Genomic DNA, 25,634 nt, shown 5'->3' with positions numbered 1-25,634 from the left:
CTCCACAAAGGATGCCCAGGTAACCCAGCTCCTGGGTGGTACCACAGCCGGGGTGGGGTGGGGGGTGGCCAACAGACCCAGACTCTCACTGGGCCCTAGGAAGCCTAGGAGAAGCACTTGGAAGTCCATCAACCATTGAACCTTAAGAGAGGACCCTGTGGGGGCATCACCATGAGCCATCCCTGCAAGGTTGAGGGTGTGGAAGCTGACCTTTCCCAGCCATGAGTGCCACTGTGTGTGAAATCCCAGACCCTGGCAGGGCCAAGGTGCCGACTCCCTGCCCCCGGGGGCCCGGGATCCACGTACACAGAACTAAGCAAACCACTCGAGCAGCACCCCTTCTTTGAGGGGCCTGTCCTGCATCTGGGGCACAGTGACCAATGTCATCTGCAGTGGCACCAGCCGGGGGACTCCACCGAGACCCCCACGTTCCAGAGGCCAGGAAGCTGAGGGCCTTGCCCCCAGGTCACACAGCTGGGAAAGTCCAGGAGGGGGTCGGCATCACAAAGGCCTTGCCCCCTCCCCCAGACAGCACTGCTCTAGAGCACAGGAGGCTCTGCAAGGGGTCCTGGCCCAGAGCACATGTCTGGACCATGTGCGGCATGGCCCAGCCTGGAAACGGGGCTGTGTGGGCATCCCTGGGACCCGGTGCCCTCCACCAGCCAGGAGGCCCCTGGCTCCATTCCCCACCCAAGAACCAGGTTGGCAGGAACAGCTCTGGCCTCCCAGGCCAGCAAGAGAACAGAAGTAAATAACAGCAGGTACTCAGAAGGAGCACAGTGCTCCTCTTACTATCATGTATTCGATTGACAAACTTCACCCAGAAGCCTTTGCCCCAAGGTCTCCCCATTCCCAGAGGGAGAAGAGAGTCGAGGACAGCCCCCCAGCAGGCTGGAGGAAGGGGCGATGGGGTGTGGGAGGCCCCTAGGATATGGGAGAGGCACCCTCTGCCAACAGCACTAGAAGCACACGTGCCCAGGAGACCGCGGGGTGCTCATGCCCCAAATGCCCCGACACCCATCCCCAGGGGGCACTCCCCAGCAGGCCTCCAAACGCAGGGAGGAAGCAGAGCCTGGCGACCCTAGAGACACTGATGCAGGCCCCACACTGGGGTACTGACCAGTGGGTCCCCAGAGCGTGTGGCTTGAGGCCACCCTGGGCAGGGCCATCCACAAGGGCCAGATGTGAGCCTGAGGCCAGATGCAGGTGTGCGCAGCCTCACCTCCTTCGTTCCCACAGCTCTGCCCCCCAAGTGAGGCCCCTCCTCCCCGTCCCTGGGTTCACTCCTGATCCCACCCAGGTTTATCCCACTCGGATGGCCCCCGGGTGCCCATCATCCCCACCGCGGGGCCTCCACAGATCTAGGAGCTTGTGTGCCATGTGGGGTCCTCCCACCTAGCAGGGGTGCTTTGAAGGTGGCCAGGGTCTTCCAGGATCCTCTCCCCGACAAAGGGAACCTCCTCTCAGTCTCTCAAGAACCCTCTCCCTCACCTGTGAAGATGCCACTGGAGCCAAGCCCCCCCACCCCCAGGCAGGGGCCTCCAAGCAGCCTCCAGGGAGCCACAGAGCCCCCAGGCTCCCCCCTCACCCTGTGCTTTCCTTGCAGGCTCCATTCAGGACCATGACAGCAGGCTTCTCCAGGGGCCCCCTTGGACCACCACGTCCTCCCAGCGCCCAGACAGAGGGGCCATGCCTGGGGAGCAGCCCCGCCGAGCACCGCCCCCAACCATGACCCGAGACCTGCAGCCCTGCCAAGCAGCTGGTGGTACAGGGGGCCCCTCCCAGCCCCCTGGCGAGGACGGTGCCCCGGCTAGCAGGCCCACCAAGGCCACAGGCAGCGGAGCCCAGGCTGTGGAGCCTCCAGAAACCCGGCCGTGGCAGGCTGGGGACGTGGAGCCCAAAGCCCCGCTCCTGAGAACCCAGTCCCTGAGCAGCCTCCCAGGGAAGGGAGGGGGCCCCCGGACCCCCCCGGGGAGGGGCCATGCACAGGCCCTACCACAGCAGGCCAGCAGGGCAGACGGCAGCCCCCAGCAGCTCTACACTCTGAGCATCTCCGGTTCAAGGGCCAGACCCACGCTGGACAAGACTACCGAGGGCCCACGGGTCGAGGACCCTGGGCCCCCAGAAGCCAAGGCCCCACCGACCCCGGAAGAGCTCAGTTTCCAAAGGTGCTTCCAGGAGACCCCCCCCAGCTTTACCTCCACCGACTATACCTCACTGAATGCCACCTCCGGGCTCCCGCCGCTCAGGGCCCCCCCGGGCAGCAGCGCCAGGCCCTGCAGGCCAACCACCTACTCGAGATTCCAGGCCAGCAGGGCAGATGCCTGGCCTCCCACTGTTGAGAACAGCTTCCCAGGTGCTAGATTCGGGGTCCCTGCTGCCAAGCCAGAGCCTTTTCCTGAAGGGGGCAGCCCCAGGGTGGCCTCCTTCCAGTACCCCTTCCCGGCCCTGCATGGGGCCGGCCCAAAACCCTTCCCTGAGGACGCAGAGAGGGCGCTGGGGTTTGCTTTCCGCCAGCCTAGGGGAGCATGGCCAGAGGAGGCGGGGGGCACGGGCACGGCCTACCCCCTGCCTGCCCCACCTGCTCCCCAGCCCTCACCCTGCTACCCTGGCCGGCCTACCCTAGACCCCCCTGGTGACCTCGGTTGTGCTCCCGCACAGCCTGGTGCTGCTCACCCGGCCCCCAGCCCCTTCTCGGAGAGCACAGCCACCTTTCCGGACAGTTTGCACAAGAGCCTGACCAAAGCACTCCCTGAGAGACCACCTTCGGCCCATGACGACATGCTGGGGAGCCCCAGGGGGCCCCCAAACTCTCTGCCACAGAGGCACTTTCCCGGGCAGGCCTATGGAAGCCCTGGAGCCAGCGGAGTGGGTACCAGCCCGGGGTCTCTGGACACGGAGCTGGCCACTCCAGGGCCCCTGGCCACCCGACTGCCCCAGCTATGGGACCCTGCTGCAGCCCCTTATCCCACACCCTCCCTGGGCCCCCCAGCCACCACCAGGAGTGCGTTCTTTGAAGGCCAGCCCAGCCTGGACCCACATCTTGGCCTCCCCCGGAGTCCACCGCTGCCCTGGCCCCAGGTGCTCCCAGCCACCGGGCCCGGCCCCCACCGAATGGAGGTGCTGAGCCGGCTGCCTTTCCCCCCAGGGGCCCCAGAGTGGCAGGGGGGTGGCCAGGGAGCCCTGGGCACCGCCGGCAAGACTCCCGGGCCGGGGGAGAAGCTGGCAGTGCTGAGAAACAGCCCCGGCCAGCAAGGCGGCAGCTCCCCAGGACTGTTTGCCTACAATGGGCTGAAGGACCCCGGAGCCCAGCCCCTATTCTATGGGGTGGCCCAGTCCCAGGTGTCACCCCGGGCGACCCCCGGCCTGCCCCCTCCCAGGGTGGTGGGTGCCTCTCCCTGCGAGTCCCCACTGCCCTCACCTGCCACCAACACGGCCAGCAGCAGCTCCTGCTCATCTCTGTCCCCGCTATCCAGCAGCCCAGCCAACCCCAGCTCAGAGGAGAGCCAGCTCCCTGGCCCCCTTGGGCCCTCCACCTTCTTCCACCCTGCCACTCGCCCCCAGGAGACCAGCAGCCCCTACCCATCCCCTGAACCCCCACACGCCATCCCCATGCACTATCCGCCAGAGCCCGTCAGAGCCTTTCAGTTCCCCGCAGAGGGGCTGGGGGCCGAGGGCGCCTTCAAATGCCTAGAGCAGGCCCCATTCCCAGGCTCAGGCCCCAAGATGGACAGCGGGGGGCTGGAGGACTTCCCCCAGGAGCCGCCCCCCTACCCCGCCCACCACTTCCCCCTCAGCAGTGCCAGCCTGGACCAGCTGGACGTGCTGCTCACCTGCAGGCAGTGCGACCAGAACTACAGCAGCCTGGCCGCCTTCCTGGGGCATCGGCAGTTCTGCAGCGCGCTCCTGGCCAAGACCAAGGATGGCCACCCACAGCCCCCGGGGCTCCCCGGCCCCACCACCACCCCCAAAGCGCCAGCCAGCGGGAACCCAAGCCCACTCAGCCATACCAAGATGGTCCCCTTCCTGCTAGGTGGGGACCTCCGGGCGGAAGGCAAAGATGACCCCCTGAGGACGAGTTTCCTCCCTGGCCTGGCCACCGCCCCCTTCCCCCTCCCGGCCACCGAGCTGGACCCGGAGGATGATGCCAAGCTGGACAGCCTCATCACCGAGGCGCTCAATGGCCTGGGGTACCAGTCGGACAACCCTGAGATCGACAGCAGCTTCATCGACGTCTTTGCTGACGAGGAGCCCTCTGGCCCCAGAGGTCCAGGTGCCGGGCAGCCCCCCAAGACCAGGGTGGGGACCATGCCAGAGAACAGAGCCCAGCCCCCACTCCCTGGCGAGGCCGCCCCGCCAGAGCCCCAGGGCCCCCGCCCAGGGAACGGGGGCTGCCTGGCCCGCAGCAGGCCCAAAACCCGCTCCCTGGGCCCAGCCCCCGCGCAGGCGGATGGAGTTGGCCTGGCCAGCCAGCAGAGGAGAGGGAAGCGGTTGACGTTGTACCAGAAAGAGCTGGACACACCCAGCACCACCAGGAGCCAGAGAGGCCCCAAAGCCCCATGCCTGAGGCCGAGGAGGAAAGGCCACGGGGCTGAGCCCACCCCGCCCCGTCCCCGGGACCTCAGAGCCCAGACCCCCAAGAGCCACGCAGATCACGCCCGACAGGCCCTCCCGGTGGAGACCAGGAGCTCTCGGCGCCTCCGCCTCTCCCCGGGGAAGGACTCCAGGAGGAGGAAGCTGCGTGGCAGCACCTGGAGCAAGGAGCTCATCCACAAAATCGTGCAGCAGAAGAACAAGCGCCACAAACGGCAGGTGCGGTGCGGCCAGGGTGGGCGCCTCTCCCTGGTACCCCCCAGGCCCCCGCCTGGCAGCGCGGAGGACCGCAGCCTCGGAGAGCACCCCTGTGCCTCAGAGTCCGAGGAGGAGGATGGCTCACGGCCGCAGGGCTCCCGCAGCAGAGGCCGGCCCCGCCAGGGCTACGGGCGGTGGCGCCGAGGGGCCAAGCAGAAGGAGGTAGATATGACCCCGGGTCCCCAGGAGGACGGAGGGCAGCAGAGGCCCAGTGAGGTTGTGAGGCAGGAGGCCACAACGGTTAGGGGCTCCCCGGACCCAGAGGAGAACCGTCCAGCACTGGACTCCTCCCAAGAGACCCAGAACCCCAAAACTGCTGAGGAGCTCCCTCCAGATGCCACAGAACCTCCCAGAGGGGCTCCAGGCCCGTCTCCAGCCTCCCGTGGTGAGAGCCCCCGCCCCCCAGCCCCGGAGCAGCCAGCACCGGCCAGAGACGACCGGCAGGTGTCCCGTGGGGGCTCGCCAGCTCCGGGGGTGGACAGTCTGCTGGGTGCCTCTGCATGCACGGAGCCAGCCATCTCCCCCCACGGAGAGGACCCCCCTGCCTACCCGGCAGGAGAACTGCTGGTGCCTGTCCCTCCCACTGCTGACCCCACCTACCTTGAATCTGCTGTCCTGTTTCTGAAGAGCCCTGATCTCTGTTGTGGCCCTGCTCTCTTTAACGGAGACTCTCTGGAGGATCCAATGGCTAAAAAGGGGCCCCAGCCCTACAGCAGCCCCCACAGCAAATTGTTCCTTGGACCCAAAGACCTGCCTGGCTGTTTCCAAGAAGACCTGTACTCCAAGCCCTTAGCTCTGGACACTCCGCCCACCAGCAGCATGCACCCTCTCAAAGATGGTGTGGGCGCCGATTCCCTTGAGCCAAAACCACCCAGGAATCCACCCTACACGATCCACGCAAGCCCCAGCAAAGCTGAATCACCGCTGACTCTGGAGTCCACGCCACTCTTCTCGGGGCTGACCGTGGACAGATTTGACCCGCCAATCTACAGCAGCCTACCTGGAAGTGAAGGCACCCACTCGTCGTTGGTGTGTGCCAACCCTCCCCCAAGGAAACCCCAGTTAGAGCCGCCATACTCCCCGTTTCTGCCCGACAAGGGTTGGTCCCTGCTGGAGGAGTCCCCAGTGCTGGCCAGCCACATGGGTCATCTTCCTGACCTCTTGGGGGAAAAGGCATTCAGTAGGAGGTGCCCTGGGGAAGGGGCAGGGGCCACCAGCCCTCCCTCTCTGCCTGGCAAGGTTGGCGAATGTGGCATCGCTTTTATGGGCAACCTGTCCGAAGACGAGTTAGAAATCAAAAGGCTGGTCGCTGAGTTAGAGAGTCAGCTGCAGAGTAAAGGTGTGCACGACACCCCAGAACTGCTGTGCACGGCTGGGCACGCAGGCAGGACGCACACGGGCACTGACGCCCCTCTGCCCACGCATCAGGCTGCCTCGCCTCCCAGGGACTCATTCCCTGAGGCCGACCTCACCGGCCTTGGGGAGTCAACTCCACACCCAGAAGGGGCAGAAGCAGCAGCGGCCACCATGGCAAGGGCTTCGAGGAGCACCCAGGAGGAGTGGCCCTCACCCCACCCAGGGGAGACATCCCCCTCCGCCCATGCGCGTGCAGATGGGGCATCTGGGGCCCTTGTAAATCTCAGTGGGGCTGACTGCAGCTTCCAGGAAGAGTCGAGAGCCAGAGTCTCCGAGACAGGCCCCCCCAAGGCTGAAGGGGACTGCAGGGTCCACCCAGAAGTCTCTCTGCCCAGCTCTAGAGAGCTCTTTAAGCCTCCACTGGACATGAGGAGCTTAGCAAAGTGCAGCCCCAACCGAGAGCCTTTACTTCCCAAAAATAACAGAGCCTCCAAGATGCGGCAAAGCACGGTCCTGCTCCTTCCCGGCACGCGGACAGGTGGGCCCCTCCAAGAGCCCCGTGAGCTGGAAGCGTTCAGCAGCCCACTTGCCCAGCTGGCACCCGACTTGGCACTTCGGGGTGCCGGGGTTCTGCCTCCAGCTGCCACCCCCTCTTGTGGTACCAGTCATAACGATGTCCCCCAAGGATACTCTGTAAGCAGAGCAGGCCAGCCAGAAAAAGCTGGCCTCCCCCACTCTGGGGCGGGAGACATAGGCCTCAAGGGTAATGAGGAGTCTGTACCAGTGGGGGCCTCCCCAGGTCCTGCCTGTGTGCCCCACACCAGTCCTGGCAGGAAGCCCCAGGACCCAGCCACAAGCCCCCTGCGTCAGCTCCAGCTCCTGGTGGCCAGAGCAGCTGGGAGGGAGGAGGGTGCTGACACCCAGAGCCCTCGACACAATGAGTCCTCAGACCTGGAAGGGGACAGCGTGGAAGGTGGGGATCTACCCTACAGCCCCACCCAGGATGTCCCTACAGCAGCCCGAGGTCAGTTGGAGCCTGAGGCTGATGGACACCTGGACTCTGTCGGCCAAGCTGAGATGCCCAAGGGCCAGGGCAGAGTCACGGTCAGTGTCAAGGCTGAAGCAGCACTGGCCAAGCTGGCCGGGGATGCAGACCAGCTAGGGGGGCAGCTCCAGGCAAACGGGGTGGTCTTGGGCCTTCAAAAAGAGGACTGGGCCACCCCAAGCCCTGCCTCCTCTGATGCAGAATCCTTGGTACCGGCCTTGGTGGTAGCCCACGTCCAAAATGGGCCTGAAGCCCAGACTGCAGAGGGGGCAGCCAGCCCAGGCCTTGAGAAGCAGCTGCTGCTGGCCGGAGAGAGCCCTGCACCCCCCATCAGAGGCCCAACCATTGGGACCCGCTCACCCACTTTTGCAGCCTCTCCCATCCCCTGCGGCCCAGAGCACCTGCCCCAGGAAGACCCTTCAGGCGAGCTGAGGGGGCTGCTCCCAGCACCTTCACCCTGCAGGGACCCCAGCAGCCTGCGGCTCCCACCAGCCCCCTCTCCTGCCTGGCAGCCTCCTCAAAGGGCTAATTGCACCCCAGCCACCACAGAGGCCGGGGCTATGCGACCTCTGGCAGCTCCCCCATCTCCAAAGACAAGCCCCGGTGGCTTCAAAGGAAGCCTGGTTCACCACCCTCTCCTGGGGGACCACAGGCCCCTGGAAGACCCTCCTTCGGGCCAGACTGGCTTCATCAGTATCTTCACTCCTGCCCATGGGGAGGACCACCCTGAAGGCAGCACATCAGGACCTCTAGAGGGTTCCAGAAAAGAGAAGCCAAGGAGATCACCTGCATCTACCACCCACTCTCCCCCACTGAGGGCCAGCTCCCCGAGAGTGACCATGGGAGCCACTACCCTGCCTGACATGTCTGCCACCGATGACATGGGGGCAGCCAGAGGCCCCAATGTCGATCCTCCAGACCGCCGCTGCAGGGGAGCTCCACCCAATGCCAGCCCCAACAGGCTGCCCATGGGCTCTGCCTCCTCAGACCTTTCAGGCAGCAGAAAAGGCCAGGGTGTCATCGCTGTGCCCACCGACCCTTCCACATGGGGGACCCCAGGGCCAGGTTCCTATGCCTGCCCAGAAGGCATGGCGGGGGCCGGCCGCTCTGGTGCCATGAAGGCCACTGGAGCTGCCAGCAGGGCCCCAGCTGCCACCTGCCCGTCCACGGAGCTCCGCGGGGGCAGAGCCACATCTCCCGGGAGCACAGCCAGTGTCTCCAGACCCAGCTCCCCTCAGAGCCTCAGAACTGCTCACCACACCCCTCAAAGGGACCCCGTCAGTCCCCAGGGCACCCCACAGAAGCCCATGTCCCCAGGAAATGCCCCCCAGAAGGACCAAGCCCCCAGCAGGCGGCTCGTGACTTGTGATGTGTGTGCAGCCTCCTTCCGCTCGGGGCCGGGCCTGAGCCGCCACAAAGCCCGGAAGCATGGGCCACGCCAGGGTGCTACCACCCAGCCCAGCCCACCGGACCCTCGGGCTCCCCGGCCCCGGGCCTGCCACACCCCTGGGAAGAAACGCCGCAGGGCACCTGGGAAGGAGAAGCTGAGGCAGGAGCCGAGTGGCCCCAGACGAGCTCTCAGGACGCCTCCTGATCAGGCCACAGAGGCTCCTGAGGATGCATTGGGTCCTCAGAAGGCCCAAGGACTCGGTGTGGGGGACATACAAGGCTGTTCCCCCAGGGGGGATCCACGCCTCCCAGGCCCAGGCGAGCCAGGAGTGGACAGGAGGCCTGCGGAGCCCAGGAAGCAGGGCCGGTTGGTGAGGGACAAGTGCGGTCCCAAACAGGCAGAGAAAGGAGGGGGCCAGAGGCGGGGCAGGGCGCCCACGGACGTCCCCAGCAAGTCGGAGGGGAAATCGCAGGAAAAGGTGAGAAAACCGAGACCAAGAAGGTTCCAGCAGGCAAGTGGTCCTCCAGTCTGTCTGGGTGAGATTTCTGACAGAAACCACTGGGATCCGTCCACTGCGATGGCCAGTCCCCCAGGGCCTCTGGGCAGCCACCTCTCGACGGGAGCCGAGCTAGACGCCGACGCCACCAGACCCAGGGTGATGGAGAACACAGGGGGCACAGATGCAGAGGAGACGCCAGCACAGAGGTCACCCCGGGATTGGATGGCTTGTCCTGAGGGGATGGAGTGGGTGCCTCCTGGGGACGGGCCCAGGGGACAGAACACAGCCTCGGCCAGGGGGTGCTGCGGACCCAGGGAGACCAGCATGTTGGACATCTGTGCAGAGCCGTCGAGGACAGCCAGGGCTGAGCCCGCAGGGGCCAGCAGAGCAGGAGAGAGCGGGTCAGGGCAAGGAGCCCAGGAGGGGCACGGGCCCCCCTCGCACCCCCCAGGCCCTCATGAGACCTGCACATCTGGCGGCACCAGTAGCAGCTTCCCCCAGGGCCCATTACAAGACCCAGAGGCACAGGCCGGGGTCCAGGAGCAGGAGGGCACTGGTCCTGATGCCCCCGGCCCGAGTCTTGGAAACCCTCTGAGCATGTTTGATGATGAAGCCTCCTTTTCGAAGCTCTTCCCTCTGGGCGACCGCCTGACTCGGAAGAAGAACCCCCGTGTCTACGGAAAGCGCTGTAAAAAGCCAAAGGCGCCACCACCACTGGAGCTCCATGGCAAGGTGGAGGGCAGCATGGTGCTGGCCTCTGCCCGCTTGCCCACAGACCTCAGCGACTCGGGCTCACTCTGCCTCTCTCTCAAGGACCCGTGGGGTGATGAGGCCACAGGTCTGCCGGAGTCCTTTCTCCTGGAGGGCTTCCTGAGCAGCAAAGTGCCCGGCATTGACCCCTGGGCCCCCAGCCCAAGCCTGTGGGCCCTGGAGCCCAACCCAGAGGCAGACTGCACAGAGGACCACCGGTCAGAGAACATTCCTGAGCTGCACATGGTCCCGGCATCATGGCGAGACCTGGAGCTACAGGCCCCTGCTGAAGAGATGGCCTCCTCTCTAGGAGACGTGAGCCCAGAGCCCCCCGACCTGGAGCAGGAGCGATATGACAGCGGACTGCCCAGGAATGCCGTGGATCTTGAGATACTCAGTGCCAAACTGGAGATGCAAGACCTGTGCTTCTTGGGACCCTGTGACGATCCTGTGGGTGTTCCCAGCACAAGCTTCTTAGACTTTGGGGCCGCAGTGACCTCCCGGGGACCACAGAGCAAAAGGGCACAGGATGCGCCTAGGGCAAGAGAGGAACCAGGCCGGGACCGGCACACCAAGGCCAGGAGGGCATCGTACAAGTGCAAGGTGTGCTTCCAGCGCTTCCGCGGCCTGGGTGAGCTGGACCTCCACAAGCTGGCCCACAGCCCCTCGCCACCGCCCACCTGCTACATGTGCGTGGAGCGCAGATTCGGCTCCCGAGAGCTGCTGCGGGAGCACCTGCAGGAGAAGCACGTGCAGAGCAAGGCGGGTCGCTGGGCTTGCGGCATGTGCCTGAGGGAGGTCACCGACGTCTGGATGTACAATGAGCATCTTCGGGAGCATGCCCTGCAGTTTGCCCGCAAGGGGCAGGCACGAAGGTCCCTGGGGCACTGGGAGGGGGACAGGACCGTCACACACTTCCTGGGCAGCATCATGGGACATGCGTCCAGACCCAGTGGGGACAAACGCTCAACTGGCAAGTCAAATGGGGGCCCCATAGAGGCATTGGGGCAACAGACAGGAGCTGGGAAGGAATTCCAGAGGGAGAGGGTGAAGCCCAAGGCCCCTGCCAACACCTCAAACCCAGACGGCACCCTGACACCAGGCGGGGCTTTGGCCGCCAGCAGCCCGATGGCCTGCAGGAACCCCACTGTTCCCAGCGGCTCCACCAAGAAGCCCCCCAGCCTGTCCCCGGAGCCCTGCCCTGGCAGCGAGCAGCTCCTCCAATCTATCCCCATGCACGAGGGCTGCAAAGACCCCTCCCGTGATTGCCACCACTGCGGGAAGCGGTTCCCCAAGCCCTTCAAACTGCAGCGCCACCTGGCGGTGCACAGCCCTCAGCGTGTCTACCTGTGCCCCCAGTGCCCACGGGTCTACTCTGAGCACAGCGAGCTGCGAGCACACCTGGGGGAGGCGCACGGGGTGAGGGAGGAGCTGGAGCTGCCGCACACCCCGCTGTATGCCTGCGAGCTCTGTGCCAACGTCACGCACATCAGCAGGCGGTCCTTCGTCTGCAGCTCCTGCAACTACACCTTCGCCAAGAAAGAGCAGTTTGACCGGCACATGGACAAGCATCTGAGGAAGGGGCAGCAGCCCTTCACGTTCCGTGGCGTTCGCAGGCCTGGCGCACCCGGGCAGAAGGCCCCGACCCGCGAGGGCACACTGCCCAGCAAACGGCGCAGGGTGGCCGCACCCAGCAGCCCCCCCAGGCCTGGTGCCAATGGGCTTTTGTCCTGGGGCAGCAGCCCCACCCAGAGCGAGGGGTCACTCCCGGGCCTGCTGCAGCCCTGCCCGGAGGCGGCTCCTGGCGCCACCAAAAGGCAGCCCAGGACCCCGGAGAAGCCTGTGGATCCTGTGGGCCACCTGGTCACAGGTGGCGATGTGCCCTCTGACTTCCAGGAGCTCCTGCCCCCGGCTCTGTCTCCTTTCCCCGCAGCCTCCGCTGATGGCCAAGGTGGCCGCAAGCCGGATGGAGCCCTGGGGAAGTCTGAGGGTGAAGCTTCTCCAGGCAGCCCCCGGCCTCTTCTGCAACAGGCTCTCCCACTGGGGGGTGCTGTGCCCCGGCCAGGAGCCAGAGGCCAAGATGTAGAAGAAAAGAGGGCTACTGGCCCATTCTCAGGGAAACGCAGGACCCCAAGTGCCCCTGGCAGGTGCGCCCCTGACCGCTGCCTGGAAGCCCCCTCCTTGCTCCAGAAGGAGAAGCAGGTGTCCACATGCCACATGGTGCCTGAGGGAGGTCCAGGGGCCCCCTCCCACAAGGGCAGTGCCATCAAGCATTGGGGCTGCCGGAGTTCGTCAAAGGATGGGTCAGTTCTGTCCACACCCAGCAAAGCTCCCAGGTTCCCGCTGCAACCCAAGAAGGCTGTGGCCAGTCCGACACCCAGAGAGCCAGTCCACGGCACTGAGGACAGGCCAAAGCCCATCACCCTCAAAGCCAAGCCGAGCCCCAGCTCCCAGGGTGGTGGAGGCCCACGGCACAGCACCAAGATAGGTGGCAGCCAGGCCCAGCCAGCCAGCGGGCAGCTCCAGAGTGAGACAGCCACCACCCCAGCCAAGCTCAACTGCCCAAGCCAGGGCTCCACCCCAGACAAGCACCCCCCTCGAGCCAAGGGCTCTCCCAAGGGGCCAAAGGAAGCTGGTGACCAGGAGCCCCGAGGAAACCTGGGCACCAGGGAGAATGAGGAAGTCAGCGAGAAGAAGAGGAAGGGCCGGGCCCCAGGGTCAAGCAGGATCGAGAGTGTGGGGGGCTTGGGGAGAGCCCACCTGGTCCCTGACAAGCCTCACCGGGCCCCCCGAAAGCAGGCAACACCTAGCCGTGTGCTCCCCACCAAGGCCAGGCCAGGTAGCCAGAATGGCACAATGCCACCCCAGCCCTCGGGGCCCGGACACGCCCACGGGGACTGCAGACGTGGCAAGGAGGGGCAGGGCAAGGTCTGCCCCCAGGGGAGACCCCTGCAGAGGCCTTCCAAGAGGGACAGGGCTGTCCACAGTGCTGAACCTGCCCATTCGCGTGCCTGCAGGACCGCCGCGTCCCAGAGTGACCTGCTCAGCCAGCTCTTTGGGCAGAAACTGACCAGCTTCAAGATCCCTTTAAGGAAGGACCCTCCTGAGTAATTTGTAGATGCAAGTGAGTGCCTGGGAGCAGGGCTTGGAACGACCCGGTGAGAGGGGGCTCCTGTCCATGCTGATGGGCCTCCGTCCTCTGAGAGTATTGGGTGGCAGCCACATGGTAACCCGCTTGACTTCTGCAAGCGCCAGGTGGCTGGGATTGGGGCTGAGACTGTGACACTTCAAGTAGGGCGCAGGGTGGACAACAGTCTCTCTCTAGATGGAAGCTGAGGGTGAGTCCCTTCAACACCACGCAGCTCTTTCCTCGAGGCCAAGAACTGGAAGAGGGAGCCACCCACCCCATGTGCCCCATTGCCCAGGTGCAGTACGCCACGGACGCTCCACCTGAGGGTTTGCACGGGGTCACCCTCCCCCCTCCCCAAGTCACCTAGCAGGGAAGGGAGCCCAGGCCACCAGTCACCGCTTCCAGTCAGGTGCTGGCTGGTGGCCCTGAGTGTTGTTGCTGCTGTGCTGGAATCCCATTGACACCGCATGTGGGGGCAGGGCTATACCCTGGAAGAGTTGATTGTGAGCCCCCCCCGTGGCCCCAAAGCGCACCAGGCCTGGCGGTGGCCACTGTCTGTGCTGCTGATGGAAACGCTCATGCACCTCGACCCCTGGGGATGTAGAGAAAGCTGCTCGCCAGCCAGCTCCCTCCGGCTCTCCCTCCCCAGCCCCCTGCCTCTGCCGAAGCCCTTTCTAGAGCCTTCTTCCCACAAGGAGCTCTCCGCTGCAAGTATCAGCAATTTTACTCTGAATTTCTGGTGCTATTTCATGTTGTAATGTGAATTCAGGCTTCCTTGGTGTGTTTTACCTGGGGGATTGGGCGGGGAGACCGGCCGGGGAGGCGCCGCACCACGGGCCCACCAACGCGGGCGGCCCAACAAGTCTTTCACTGGCTCCCCGGCTGCTGGCAGGCTCCAGTCCCATGGTCTGGTCGCGGTCTCGATCCACCACGGTCAGAGCTGCCAAGTGGGACACTGCGGCCGGGGCATGGCGCTGCCGCCCAGTCAGGGAGGCATCTCGTGCACTGACATGACCCAGGGGTCGGCGCGCATGTCCTGTTTATGGAATCGTGTCTTCAAAGGGGGCAGGAGGGTAGAAAAGGCTTCCTTCTGTTCTTAGGTATCTCTGAGGTTCGTGGTTTGTGTCGTTCTGTTGTTGTTTTATTTTCTTTTTTACCTTGGGTGCAATGTGTGTGTCAAAGTTTTTATTTTGATATTTTGAAAGAGACCAAATTGGGCCCAAATTGCCTTTCTAGAAGGTGCTGTGTGCCACTCAGAATGCCTTTAGTGCTGATGAATAAAACACGGGGACTCTGAGGTTGTACTGTGCAAATCATAGTGAACTCAACCTGTCAAATATATCCTCACTATTTTCACAGAAAGTCTCCAGCTGTGGCATCTGTCCTCCCGCCGGCCCATCCTGCCAACCCCATGTGAGCCCAGGGCCTAGTCGTAAAGTGCCAGCCTCAGCTGTCACCAGGGCCGCATGGTCCTGCAGTCACCGCCCCCCCCCCAGCTGGGGACCCCGGGGATGTCAGGAAATCGTAAGCATGGCTCAGTCTAGGGGACCTGGGAAGGCAGTAAGGGCAGTATGAAAGGTCAAGGCAGGAGACACCACCCTACTGCAGGCTCAGACCCTGAGGTCCCCATGTCCTGAAGATAACCCCCAAAGACTCCAGTGTCCAGGACAAGTGCCTGCAGAGCAAGCAGGGCTGTCCAGAGTCAAGCACCAATCCCCTGCCATGCCCTTGGCAGCCCAGGGCACAAGGAGACTCTCAGAGGGGGATTGTGTGCGGGGAAGGAGGGGTCCACAGGTGAAGCCGTAAGTGGGGTATCCACACTTCTGCCCCAGCCCACAGGGCCCCCACCCACTCCTGTGCCCCTTCCTCAGCCAGGAACACCCCTCCCAGGTGCTCCCGCCCCTCCCCTCTGTGCACCCCCAGCCCTGGGGGCCCAGGTCATCCCTCTGGCATTTGCACCTACTGTGTGCTGGGAAATGAGGCAGATGCCATCTCTGCCCTTGGGGGCTTCCAGACAGATTCGGGGGGGCGGGGGGGCTTTGGTCTTCTTGGGAGTTCTCTGTAGCAGGGCCTCAGATGTGGGCACAATAGGGCACAGGACTGGAGTCTGGGGTTGGGGTGGAGTGAGCCTGGGCTGTGTTTGACAACGGCCATCTGGTGACTTGGGGATGCAGACCCCTGGGGCCCGGCAGGGTCCTCCTGCGCGCCCCTGAGCTCGCAGACCTGGGGCAGCCGGGGACCTGCGGCAGCCCAGTCCCAGGGAACAGCCCAGATCGCCAACAGATGCGGCCGGCGCCCGCCTGGCCAGCAGGTGGCAGCATTGGCCCGGCGCGGTCGCTAAGGCGGCTCAGCCGCGGTCGCCTCAGGCAGGGTGCCACCAGCCACCACAGGCCAACCCCAGGCGTGCGGGCACCCCAGCCTCATCGCCAGGCTCAGAGACCCAGGCTGACTGCACAGCTCCCCCCACACCCACCTCACCCCGACTCCCTGCGAGGCAGGTGATGTGGTGCATCAGGGGTGCCTTCCAGAGGGCCTATGCACGCCTCCCAGAGCACCCCATCTGATCCTTCTGGACAAAGACAGGGGAGGGTTGGGTCAGGAGCAGCCGGGAACAGACCCCAGACAGGGACATGGCTCCCTGAGGCTCCCAGGAGGTAGCCGCTTCTGCCCTGGGGCTCTAGGAAGCCAGCATGTGCCCGCTCACCCCTTCCCAGCAGGGTCCCTCCAGGGGCTGCCTCAGGCAGGCAGGGTGGGCAGGGGGAGACCATGTGTTAGCTGCAAGGTCACATAAATGACCGTACTGTTCAGTTGCATAAATACTAGGCCCAAAGCTGACCCTAGGGTCCCCTCGGCCCCACCAGCCCAGAGGCAGGTTGGAGAGATGGTTCCTGGGACCAGGTGAGGGCATGCAGGTGCAGGGACTGGATGGGTGAGCACCTGGACTCGCCAGAGCCAGAGGGGGTTGGGGCAGCTGCCTGTGGACTGGCCACCAGAGGGAGGGAAGCTGCTGGTAGAAGCAGGCTGTGGCCTCCTGCCCCAGTCCCATACAAGGGGAGGCTTCCCACACAACCACAGGCTTCCCACAGCACCCCTGGAGAACACGGCGGGCTTCCTAAACTTCGGGGCCACAGAGAATCCTGTCTCCCAGGAGAGTGTGTGGACAGCCACACTCACGTGGTGGGAAGACACGGGTCTGAAAGGACCCCACAGAGACAGAGAAGCAAAGAGCCTCCAGTGAAAGATGGAACCTTGCAGTCTGGGGCACTCCCCAGGGCTGGAGCTCCTGGAAGCACCCCCCACAAGGGGATGGGATTGGGGGACCCCTGGGTATTGCCCCGTCCCCTGTGACTGTGCTGTGTGGGGGCCCCAGGGATCCAGCCCTGAGGCCATGTCCCTGCACCTCATTTCTCCCCATCCAGTGGGTGGGCAGCAGGCAGCTCACGTCCTGGGGAGCAGGAAGCCTGGCCCCTGGGCCAGGGTCCCACCACCATAGGAGTGACAGGCTGAGCAGCTCCCTGCCTGGGCACCTGAGGCCACAGCCCCCTTCCCACCTGGAGCCCCCTGGCAGGGAGGGGGCAGGCAGGGCCTTCCCGAGGCCTAGGGTTTGCTGGGCCCAGGCCTTCGTTTGCTGCTGAGAGACACCCAGCTCATCCCTGGGCCCGTGTGCAGTGCCACAGTGAGTACCAAGAGGCAGCAGGGCCGGGAGGCAGAGGGTGGACCTAAACCATCCCTTCTAGACCTCAGCGCTCTCAGCCATCAGTGGGCACAAGAATCACCAACAGCTCTTCCAGCCCTGACATCCAGGGGCTCCCTCTGAGGACTAAGAGCCAGGGCCTGTTGGACCCTCCCGCCACAGCCATCCCCATGTCACCTTCCCCTCCCTCAGGCCTCTGCCCAAGGCGTGGGCTCCAGAACCCCCTGTGGATCACAGTAGCCTCCCACAGTGCTCCCTCCCCCTCCCTGCTTTATTTATAGCCCATTTCCCCCTGCCAGGAGCCCCAGGGTGCCCTCCTCCTGCTGCCCTGAGCCACGCAGCGCACCGTGTACGTGTTGTTCAGGGTCATCCCCATGTTGCCTGGACTCTGCAGTGGGGAGAAGGGAGGAAGGGCGTAGGGCAGGAGGGGAGGCAGGAAGCAGTGCGGAGAGAAGGAGAAGGAAAGGCAGGAGGCCAGTGGGGACTTGAGCGTTTCCTATCTGGTGATGTCACATGACCCCAACTCTCAGGGATTGGGAAATATCCAGATAATATTTCCTGTCTGCGCCCAACACGGCCTTGCTTGGCGGCATGAATGGCCACACGTGGGCAGCTGCATGAAAGGGGGCCTCTCACAAACCCCTGAGCCCCAACCGCAGCCCAGAGCCCTCGTGTCTCAGGATATCTGAGACGCTGGACTCACAGAGGACCACAGGCCCCAGGGCAGGAAAGGCCAGTCCAGTGGGGTCCCGGCCCCGCTCTCCCTGTCCCTCAGACATCCTGGAGGTCAGACAGGGTCCCCAGCTGTGGGCAGACGCCTGAGCCACCCACCACCCTGCCAAAGAGGCGACGGAGGCGGCAGCGCCCCCCCACACCCGCCTGCCGAGGGTGGCCCGGTTGACACCTCACTGTCACCAAAGCTGTCTGGGCTCCTCCCCTGCCCCTCCGGCAGGCGGCCTCCTGATTCCTAACTTAATTTATTTTGACATCCTCGCTGCTGTTTGACCTCCTTACAGAGTCACGTGGCGCTTAAAACTCATTATCCCCCCATTGCAACAGGAAGTTAATTAAACCCTTCACAGAGCCAGTGTTGATGAATGTCAGGACAGGCCAGCCGGCTGCCGGCTGCTCCAGGGCCTGCAGCGACCGGGGCAAGGCGGGGCGGAGCACGGCCAGCAGCGCAGGGTCCCCTCTCCGCCAAGGCGCCCACCACCGCCGGCGTCTGTTCTGGAACAGAGTGTGCACACTCCCTGGCCCTATGGAGGCCCAGGCTCTGCCACTCACCTGTTGTGGGCTCTGGGCAAGCGACTTATTTCACTTCTTTGAGCCTCAATTTACTCTTCCAGCAAATGGGAATTCTAACAGTCCTTTCTTCAGAAGGCCATTATGCGCAGGCAACGCATTGACCTGTTAGTGCTCGTCACATGTGTGCCAGGCGCCAAGGACACCCACACCCCGCCACTGGTATAAAGTGATGGAGCTCCAGGTGCCCCAGAAGAGACGCCAGGCCCCACAAGCTGGAGCAGAGACGAGAGCTTGATCTTGTCTGGAGCAGTTGTGGGCTTCCCAGAGGAAGGGCTTCCTGGCAGCAGGAACAGCTTGTGCAAGGGCCCCTGGCCACCAAACCCCTGGACCCATAGGCGAGGAAGTTCAGAGGAGGAGGTAGAGATGGGCAGGGCTGAGCCCAAGACCATTATAAATGGCTTCTGGGAAGATCCCACTGGCTTCAGTCTGCAGCGAGGACAGCACTGACCTCGTGGGGTCCAGCAGAGTGGGCAGCAGTGGTGGTGCTAGGAGTGGGGTGATGAGGACAGGGGCTTGGAGCAGGGTGGGGTGGTGGCACTGTATCAGGGTGCGTCTCACAGCTATAAGGAGGTAAAGCCCTGCTCGCGGGGAGGGCAGTGTCTCAGAAAGAAGGCCCCTCATCCATCCTGGCCTCCGTAAACGCTCCGCGGTCTGCTCCGGCCCCAGGCTCCCCCCAGCCTCTGCACCTGCTCTTCCCTTAGCAGAGGATGCCCTTGGCACCACTCTTCCGTGATCATCCTCTTCCTCCTTCAAGGGCCAACTTAGGTTTCTAGAACATGCTGTGGTTCCCTTGTCACAGCCTGAAAACCAGTGCAGGGCCTGGCTAGTGGGAGCCCCTTCCCCACCCCAGCAACTGCCCAACCTGGGGCAGCCCTCCCAGGGTCTGGGGCAGCACAGAGCACACCCTCAGGCAGCCAGCCCACAGGCCAGAGGACAGAGGTGGACCAGGACAAGAGCCCAGAACTGCAGAGGCATCCAGGCCAGAGGAACCCTGAGGGGTCTCACCCCCACCCCCACTTACATACGAGGAAACCAAGGGCCCCGGAGAGGGTCATACCCTCCAAAGCGGCAGAACCGGGATTTGGACCCACTTTTTCCTGGTCCTAGGTCAGGCTTCAGCACTCAGGCTCTGGAGTTCAGCGGCCTGGGGTCACATCCCAGCATCACCCTGCCTGAGCCTCCGCGTCTTCATCACCCCCATCACAGCCCACTGGGTCCCAGTTCCAGCTCAACCACTTTCTGCCGGTCCTAACCACCAGAGCACAGCAAAAGGACATCGTGAGAAGATATGAACCAGCCCGAAGGATGGGCTCACAAAGGTGGGGCGCATGGGGATGATGACCACCCTGAGAGCCGGCGCCCCAGTCAAAGCCATGCCAGGAGAGGCCTGGGCCCAGATACCCTGGGCGCCTCCCCAGGTGGCCTCCGGGAAGCTTTGCAACCCCAGCCAGGAGGCAGCTGCCAAAAGCTCAGATCCAGTGAGCAAGGAACAGCCAGGGTGTGGTTGGGCAACCCAGCTCCACATCAGGCACTGCCAACTGTGCACACGGCCTGCACGCAATACTATGTTCTTCACCAGTGGCTTTGGGATGTGAACCCTAGCACTCCTTGCAGACATGCAGGAGCCAGAGGGAATGGGCTCACAGTCGGCTTAACCTGCACACTCTCAGCAACTCCACACCCTGCATCTCCTCTCCCACCTGATCAGGGGCCCCTTCAAAGCTGCACTCAGACGTCACCTTCTCCAGGCAGCCTACCTTGAATTCCTCAGGCAGAGGTGGTGGCTCCTACTCTGGGCTCACATAGCCTGTCCTTTCAGCAGTGTTTCCTGCTCCTTGTTCCTGAGTATCAACAGACTTCCCCCGATGTGTGGCAGCCTGTGCCAGCAAGGTCCTATGGCATTGCCATTAGTCCTAAACAGGCTGCAGTTTCTTCTTCTGGGCCATGGGGTAATAATATCCCCCCACGGGGCGGACAGAAGGGGCAAAGTACAGAAGGAAACAGCTCCAGAAACAGCTCTGTCCTGGGTCAGGACCTTTTGGCGCCTCAGGGAGATATGACCCGTGCAGGCATGTGGGGTCCTGTGCTTGGTTTAACGCTCTAATTTGGCTGCCCTGAAATTCTTAGTTTTTAAGCAAGAAGCCCCATGTTTTCCTTCTGCACTAAGACCCCAAAATAGTAGTGGGTCCTAGTCAGCAGTTTCTGCTTCTGGACCACCCCTGCCTCTGCGGCACTGGGAGAGGTGGATGTGTCCTTGGGAAACAAGTAGCCAAAGTGACAGCCATCTTTCCCTGTGGCCTAGACAGGCACCACTGAGAAAGCATGGCTGTCTCTCTTTTGCGCACCCTCTGCATCCCACTCAGCGCAGATCCCCAGCCTTTGCGGCAGCGCCAGCCTGAGTGCCACATACTGTGCATGGAGCCTCACGCCCAGCCCTGGTGCCAGCCCACAGCCCCTCCTCTGGGACTCCTTCCACCTCCCAGGTCCTCGTTCTGTAGTAAGGCCCTACTTTGGGAATGACAGCAAGGCTGTCTTCTTTACAAAAGTCTTCTGCTTAGCCCCTAGGCCTCGCTCACCCCCTATTTCTTCTGAATACGAGGCAGAGGGAGCAGGTACCAAATGCAAGTCAAGAATATGAAAATAAAAGAACACTATTCAACCTGGGGGCACAGTTCCTAATGCAGTGTGACGTGAGCTTCAATAGAAAATGGGGGCCTCTGGGAGACCGTGAATATGTCCCCAAAGACAGGAGGGTCAGTGACCACTTCCAGGATTGGAACAGACGATACTGAGCCTGTTCCAGGCTGGGAGGGGACGCAGGTGTCGGCTCAGCCCCGTGGCGGGGCCTCCTCCTTGGGGTCCAGCAAGGACTCCCTGGGAAGTCACAGCCTGCTGGGGACAGTGCGGGGCTGGGTGGGGGAGGAGTGCTGCAGGGGCAGCAGGGAAAGGCTGCTGGCTTCTGCAGGCTTCCCGACTTCCAGCCAGACCAGAGCCCAAGGGAGGAAGGCCCGAGGTGCCCATTCTCCATGTGGGGATCGCACCCGGGGATGCTGCTTCCACCTGTCTCGGACAGATCCCCACTCGGCCACAGACAACTGCACACCTGAAATCTGGCCCAAGGCACTGTGGGGAGTCGAGGCCCCAGGCTTCCTGACCCGGCCCCACCGCGCTGGTCCTGCAGCTGGAGAGGGCTGTCTGGAGCGCTGGGGTCCTGGGCGGGGCCGAGGGCCTGGGGGCGGAGCCACGGAGGTCAGGGGCGGGGCGCAGGGGTGAGCAGAGCCAGGCGGGGTCAGACTTCGGGGCGGAGCTAGCGCCGAGGGGCGGAGCCAGGGCGGCCCGAAGCGCGGCCCGACGCGGTGCCGCGGGCGGCGGGACAGAGTAGGTGGTTGAATCAGAGCTGGGCCTGAAGACAAAGCTGCGGGACCCAAGGAGGAGCCGAGGAAGCCCGAGGTCTAGCCAGGGCCGGGGGAGGGGCCCAGAGGGGCGGGGCCGGCGCCGAGCGGTCCGGGGGGCGGGGCCGGCGCGGGGCGGGGCCAGCGCGGGGGCGGGGCCGTACTGTAGGGAACCAGGATCCTCCGGGGGCGGGGCCAGCGCGGGGCGGGGCCAGCGCGGGGGCGGGGCCGTACGGTAGGGAACCAGGATCCTGCGGGGCGGGGCCAGCGCGGGGGCGGGGCCAGCGCGGGGGCGGGGCCGGAGGCGCGGCGCCGGGGACGCGCAGGCCCCGCCCCCTCCGCGCCGGCCCGCCCGCCCTCCCGCGGGGAGCGCCCCGGCCGAGGCAGCCCGGTTCTCCGCGCGCTGCCCGCAGGTTCCATTGAGAAAAGCCGAGCGGGTGCGGCGGCGGCGTCTGCGCGGGAGCCGAGGAGCCGGCAGCAGCCCGCCGCCCCCGGCGGTCGGCGCGCCCGCAGCGCAGGGCCTGGCCTCCGGCCTCCGCAGCGGCTCCGGGCCGGGCGCGGCGGGCTGGGGCGCGGGCCGGGGCGCCGCGGAGCCCGGGGGCCGGGGGCATGAGCCGCCCCGCGGCCCCGCCGCGCCCCCGCCGCCCGCCGCCGCCCGCCAGGGGCTAGAGGCGGCCGCCGGGAGGGCGCGCGGCGCCGGAGACATGTCCAGGAGGAAACAGAGCAACCCCCGGCAGATCAAGCGTGAGTCAAACTTTGCCCGCCGGCCGCGACCCCCGGTGCCCCCGCCGGCCCGCCCCCGCACGCTCACCCGCTGGGCTCCGGCGCCCGCGACCTTCACCCCGCGCCGCGCGCCCCCCGCCCCCGCGCTGTGCGCCGAGCGCGCGGGCATCTAACCTCCGCCGGCCCGGCCCCGCGTCTCGGCGCTCGCAACGGGGGTCCGGCCCGCAGGGGGGCCCGCCCGGGGCGGGGGGCCGGAGCGGGGCGGCTGGGGGTGCGGCCACCTCGCGTCCTGCCCCTCCCCCGCATCCCCGAGATGGTGCGGCGATAAGGCGGCCCCGATCTGGGCTCAGATAAAGTTTAAAATATTCCATTCTGCAAGTCCCATCCTGATAAGATCGCTCTGTCGGGACGGGCTGAAATTGTGATCTTATCTCGCAGCGCGGTTGACTCTCCCAGGCTTTGTATCTAGAGGGAGAAACAGAGACCGGGAGGGAGCGGGGGCACCCGGGCCGCGTGGAAATGCGTGCCCAAGTGGCGGAGCCGGCCCGTGCCCACCGCCTCTCCGGCTGGCCCCAGAACCCGCGTGGCTGGGGTGGGGGCGGGGGCGGGGGCGGCCCCCGCAGCCCCTGCGCTCGGCTCCGACCCCGCGCCCCGCCGCCCGGGTCTCACACTCGAGCCTTGCCCGCCTAGGGACAGCCCCCTGGAGGTCCGACCTTACTCCCTGCCCCGGCCAAGGCCGCACGTGCTGCAGGCAGGTAGCCCCCACCCCCCTTATCCCAGGGGTTTCTCCAAACCAGGAAAAGGGGGCTTCTGGGGACCCAGCCCCAGGTCATGATTGCCTCTGCGCTTTTCTCAAGTTTCTCGCCTATTCCGGCCTGCGGGTCACTCCCCAGGGGACTGCGCAGCAGCGGAGTTCAAGCTGCCAGTGCCCCATGATAAAAGCGCCGCTCACTTTGGGCCACTCGGCTGCGCGACGAGCGAGAGAGCGAGCACACAGGAAGCGCCGCTCCCCACCCCACACCAGTAACTTCGCGCCTCTGGGCCACGGCGGAGGTCGAGGTTTCCTCCTCCGGGGGTCGCATCTCCCAGGCCCGCTGGGAGGTGAGAGGGTGCCTCCAGCCCTCTGACCAGCCCCAGGCACCCGGGCACTGCCTCATCTGTCCACACCATCAAGGCCACCGGGATACCATGTGCGCGCGCCTGGGGGGAGTGTCTACCCCCGGTCCTAGCTCGGGGGATGCAAGCATGAATCTGGATTTCCGTAACCCACTCCCCCAATGTGCACGCAGGACCTGTTTTCCGAAAGTCGCCTTCTATCAAGTCAACTTAAGTATTCGAACCACCCACAGGTCCCGATCCGCGCCGGGTCTCTGGTTTCTCTTTCCCCTCCTCCCCGGTGCGCCTCTGCTCGGTCTGTTCTCTGTGCGTGTGTATGTGTTTCAGCGTGATGAGAGATACAGATAGCGCGGGCAGGGAGATCTCAGGCTGGGAACCGATCGACAGCGCCGATAAGGCCTCGAGCAGGGCGAGCGCCGGCCGGGCCGGGTCGGTGGAGCGCTGCGCCTTGGGGACATGGACCGCATGGGGCCCGCGGGCCAGTCCCCGCTGCTGACCCTCTGCGCGGCCAGGATCCAGCCAGGGGCAGGGACGCGGCAGGCGGGCCGGGCACCCTCCCTGCGCCCCCCCCCCCCCCCCCCCGGCGCCTCCTCCCTCTGGCAGATCTCGGCGCGTTAAGATGCGAGCGCTGATTGTCACCAAGCGGCGGCGGCACCCGCCCGCCCGCCCGCCCGCCCTCTGCCCGCGGCGGTGCGTGCGGCCCTGGCAGCTGCGCGCCCGCCGCGCCGGCCTCACCTGCGACCAGGCCGCGCGGGTGTGGAAGGGAGGGGGCCGGGCGTTTGGGGCCACCGCCCCCCGCGCCCTCACGAAGCCAGGGCGCAGCTGCCCGCGCCTCCGTGCGCCTTTTGTTCCGCGCGGAGATAGATGTGCCGTGCGATAAGGCGCGCAACCGATGGCGGAGGCGATAGGCGCTTCCATTTATTAACTTCAAACGTGGGAGCGGGGGAGGGCGAGGCAGGAGCGCGGCCTTGGCCGGCCAGATGGCCGAGACGATAGGCCCGGCGGGCTGGCGGGGAGCGCGGGGCAGAGCCCTGCCCGGGGACCCCCGGCCCGCCGAGCTTGCCTCCCTCCCGGGTCGATGGGAGCTCAGATAAGCGCGGGGCCGGTCGGCCGGATGGCGATCGCCAGGAGCGATAAGAGGCCTTATCTGTGGCCACCAGGCCCGGCCGGGTTCGAGGCAACAACAGCACGGGGGAGTCAGGGCGGGGAGAGTGGGGCTCGGACCTGGGCCAGGGCGGGGTGGGGGGGGGCGGGTCTGCGCCCGGTCGTCTCCACGAGTTTTCTTCCCAAACATACTTAATTGCCAAGAAGTTGATCCTCCCCTGCGGGTGGTACAGTCCGTCAAAATGAAAGGAAAGTGGCTCTGCTGGCCCCGAGCTCATGGCCAGGGGAGGGGACACCCTCCGGATTCCTAGTCGATGGTGTGAGATAGCCAGAGGTGGGGCTTGTCACCTCCAGGAGGGAGCGTGTTTCCCCTTGAATGGCGTTGGGGGTGGTGTGTGTTCTGGCAAGTGGGAGGTGTCCCTGCTTGGAGTTCAGCTGAAAAAAATCAAGGTGGTTTCCGTTTCCCAGGCTGGGGGGGTTGGGGGGGGTTGCAGGGGGGAGCCAGGGTGCTGATGGTCTTTCCAAGCAGGTCCCCGAGACCTGCCTCCTTTCGCTCAGCGGGTCTTTATTGAGCACTTGCTGTATGCATGCCCTGGGTCCCAGCCCTGGCTTAGGTGGAGGATTCTAAGTAGAAGTCCAGTTGGGGGCATGTTCCAGAAGAGGGTACCTCCAGCGAGCTCAGTAGTAGGCCTGCCATGGAGGTGCCTCCAGGGTCAATGGGCTGGCCTCAAGTTCCCCCTCTGAAAAATAGGATGATGATTCCCAGCTATTGTCAGGGGTGTGAAGGGCTCAGAGGCACCGGACGCTAGGGAAGAGACAGATGCCTATGTGAGGAGGTGAGGAGGGTGGTCCAGGCCTCAGGTTCCCCCTCTGAAACATGCTGACAGGAGTCAGCCGCCAGGTCAAACTGGTGATGCCGTGGGGCCCACTTGGCAGGAGGGGCCCTTCAGGGACATGGGCCTGGATGCCAAGTGGAAACCCAGGCCCGCCAGGTAGGAGGGGGCTTCTCTGCATGCCCTGCCCATCCCCCTCCAGCAGCCACCCGATCTCCTGGAGGGCGTTGTTCACACATTCTCGGAGTTTGATTAAACGAATTATTGGTGGCCACAGGATGACTAATTCACTCCATGCTTCAGACTCAGCCTGCACTGTCGAGCCGCTCAGCACCTGCCTGTGGGGCTGGCGGTACCTTCTGGTAGTGAGGCCAGTTCCAGAGAGCGGGTGAGGCCCAGGAGGGAGAAGGGGTGGTCCGTCCTTGAGTTTTTGGGAACTCTGCACA

General features: G+C 64.9%; 2 protein-coding genes across 3 annotated transcripts in view; both read left to right on the top strand.

The window, feature by feature from the left end:
* Nucleotides 1–1,616: 1,616 nt before the first annotated feature.
* ZNF469 (zinc finger protein 469) lies at nt 1,617–14,372 on the top strand. The gene has a single exon (XM_038538072.1). It carries the CDS (start codon nt 1,690–1,692, stop codon nt 13,000–13,002), a length of 11,313 nt encoding a protein of 3,770 aa, XP_038394000.1. The 5' UTR covers nt 1,617–1,689; the 3' UTR covers nt 13,003–14,372.
* A 6,973-nt stretch (nt 14,373–21,345) lies between these two features.
* Nucleotides 21,346–25,634, top strand: part of ZFPM1 (zinc finger protein, FOG family member 1) — a 69,361-nt gene continuing 65,072 nt past the window's right edge. Inside the window, exon 1 of one of the 2 annotated variants that reach the window (XM_038538077.1) lies at nt 21,346–21,470. Coding sequence is in view for 1 of the 2 variants with exons in the window: in XM_038538074.1 (XP_038394002.1) it covers nt 22,117–22,156 (40 nt within the window). In the remaining variant the exon portion in view is untranslated. Of the gene's footprint in view, nt 21,471–22,055; nt 22,157–25,634 lie in introns of those variants that run through there. The other variant, XM_038538074.1, reaches the window with a different exon arrangement.

Source organism: Canis lupus, chromosome 5 (assembly GCF_011100685.1).
Source record: "Canis lupus familiaris isolate Mischka breed German Shepherd chromosome 5, alternate assembly UU_Cfam_GSD_1.0, whole genome shotgun sequence".
Lineage (NCBI taxonomy): Eukaryota > Metazoa > Chordata > Mammalia > Carnivora > Canidae > Canis > Canis lupus.
Note: the sequence above shows the minus strand (reverse complement) of the source record. Positions and strands in the feature narration are given on the sequence as shown.

Coding starts and splice junctions, on each gene's coding strand:
- ZNF469 (XM_038538072.1), top strand. CDS start 1,690: ATGCCTGGGGAGCAGCCCCGCCGAGCACCGCCCCCAACCATGACCCGA.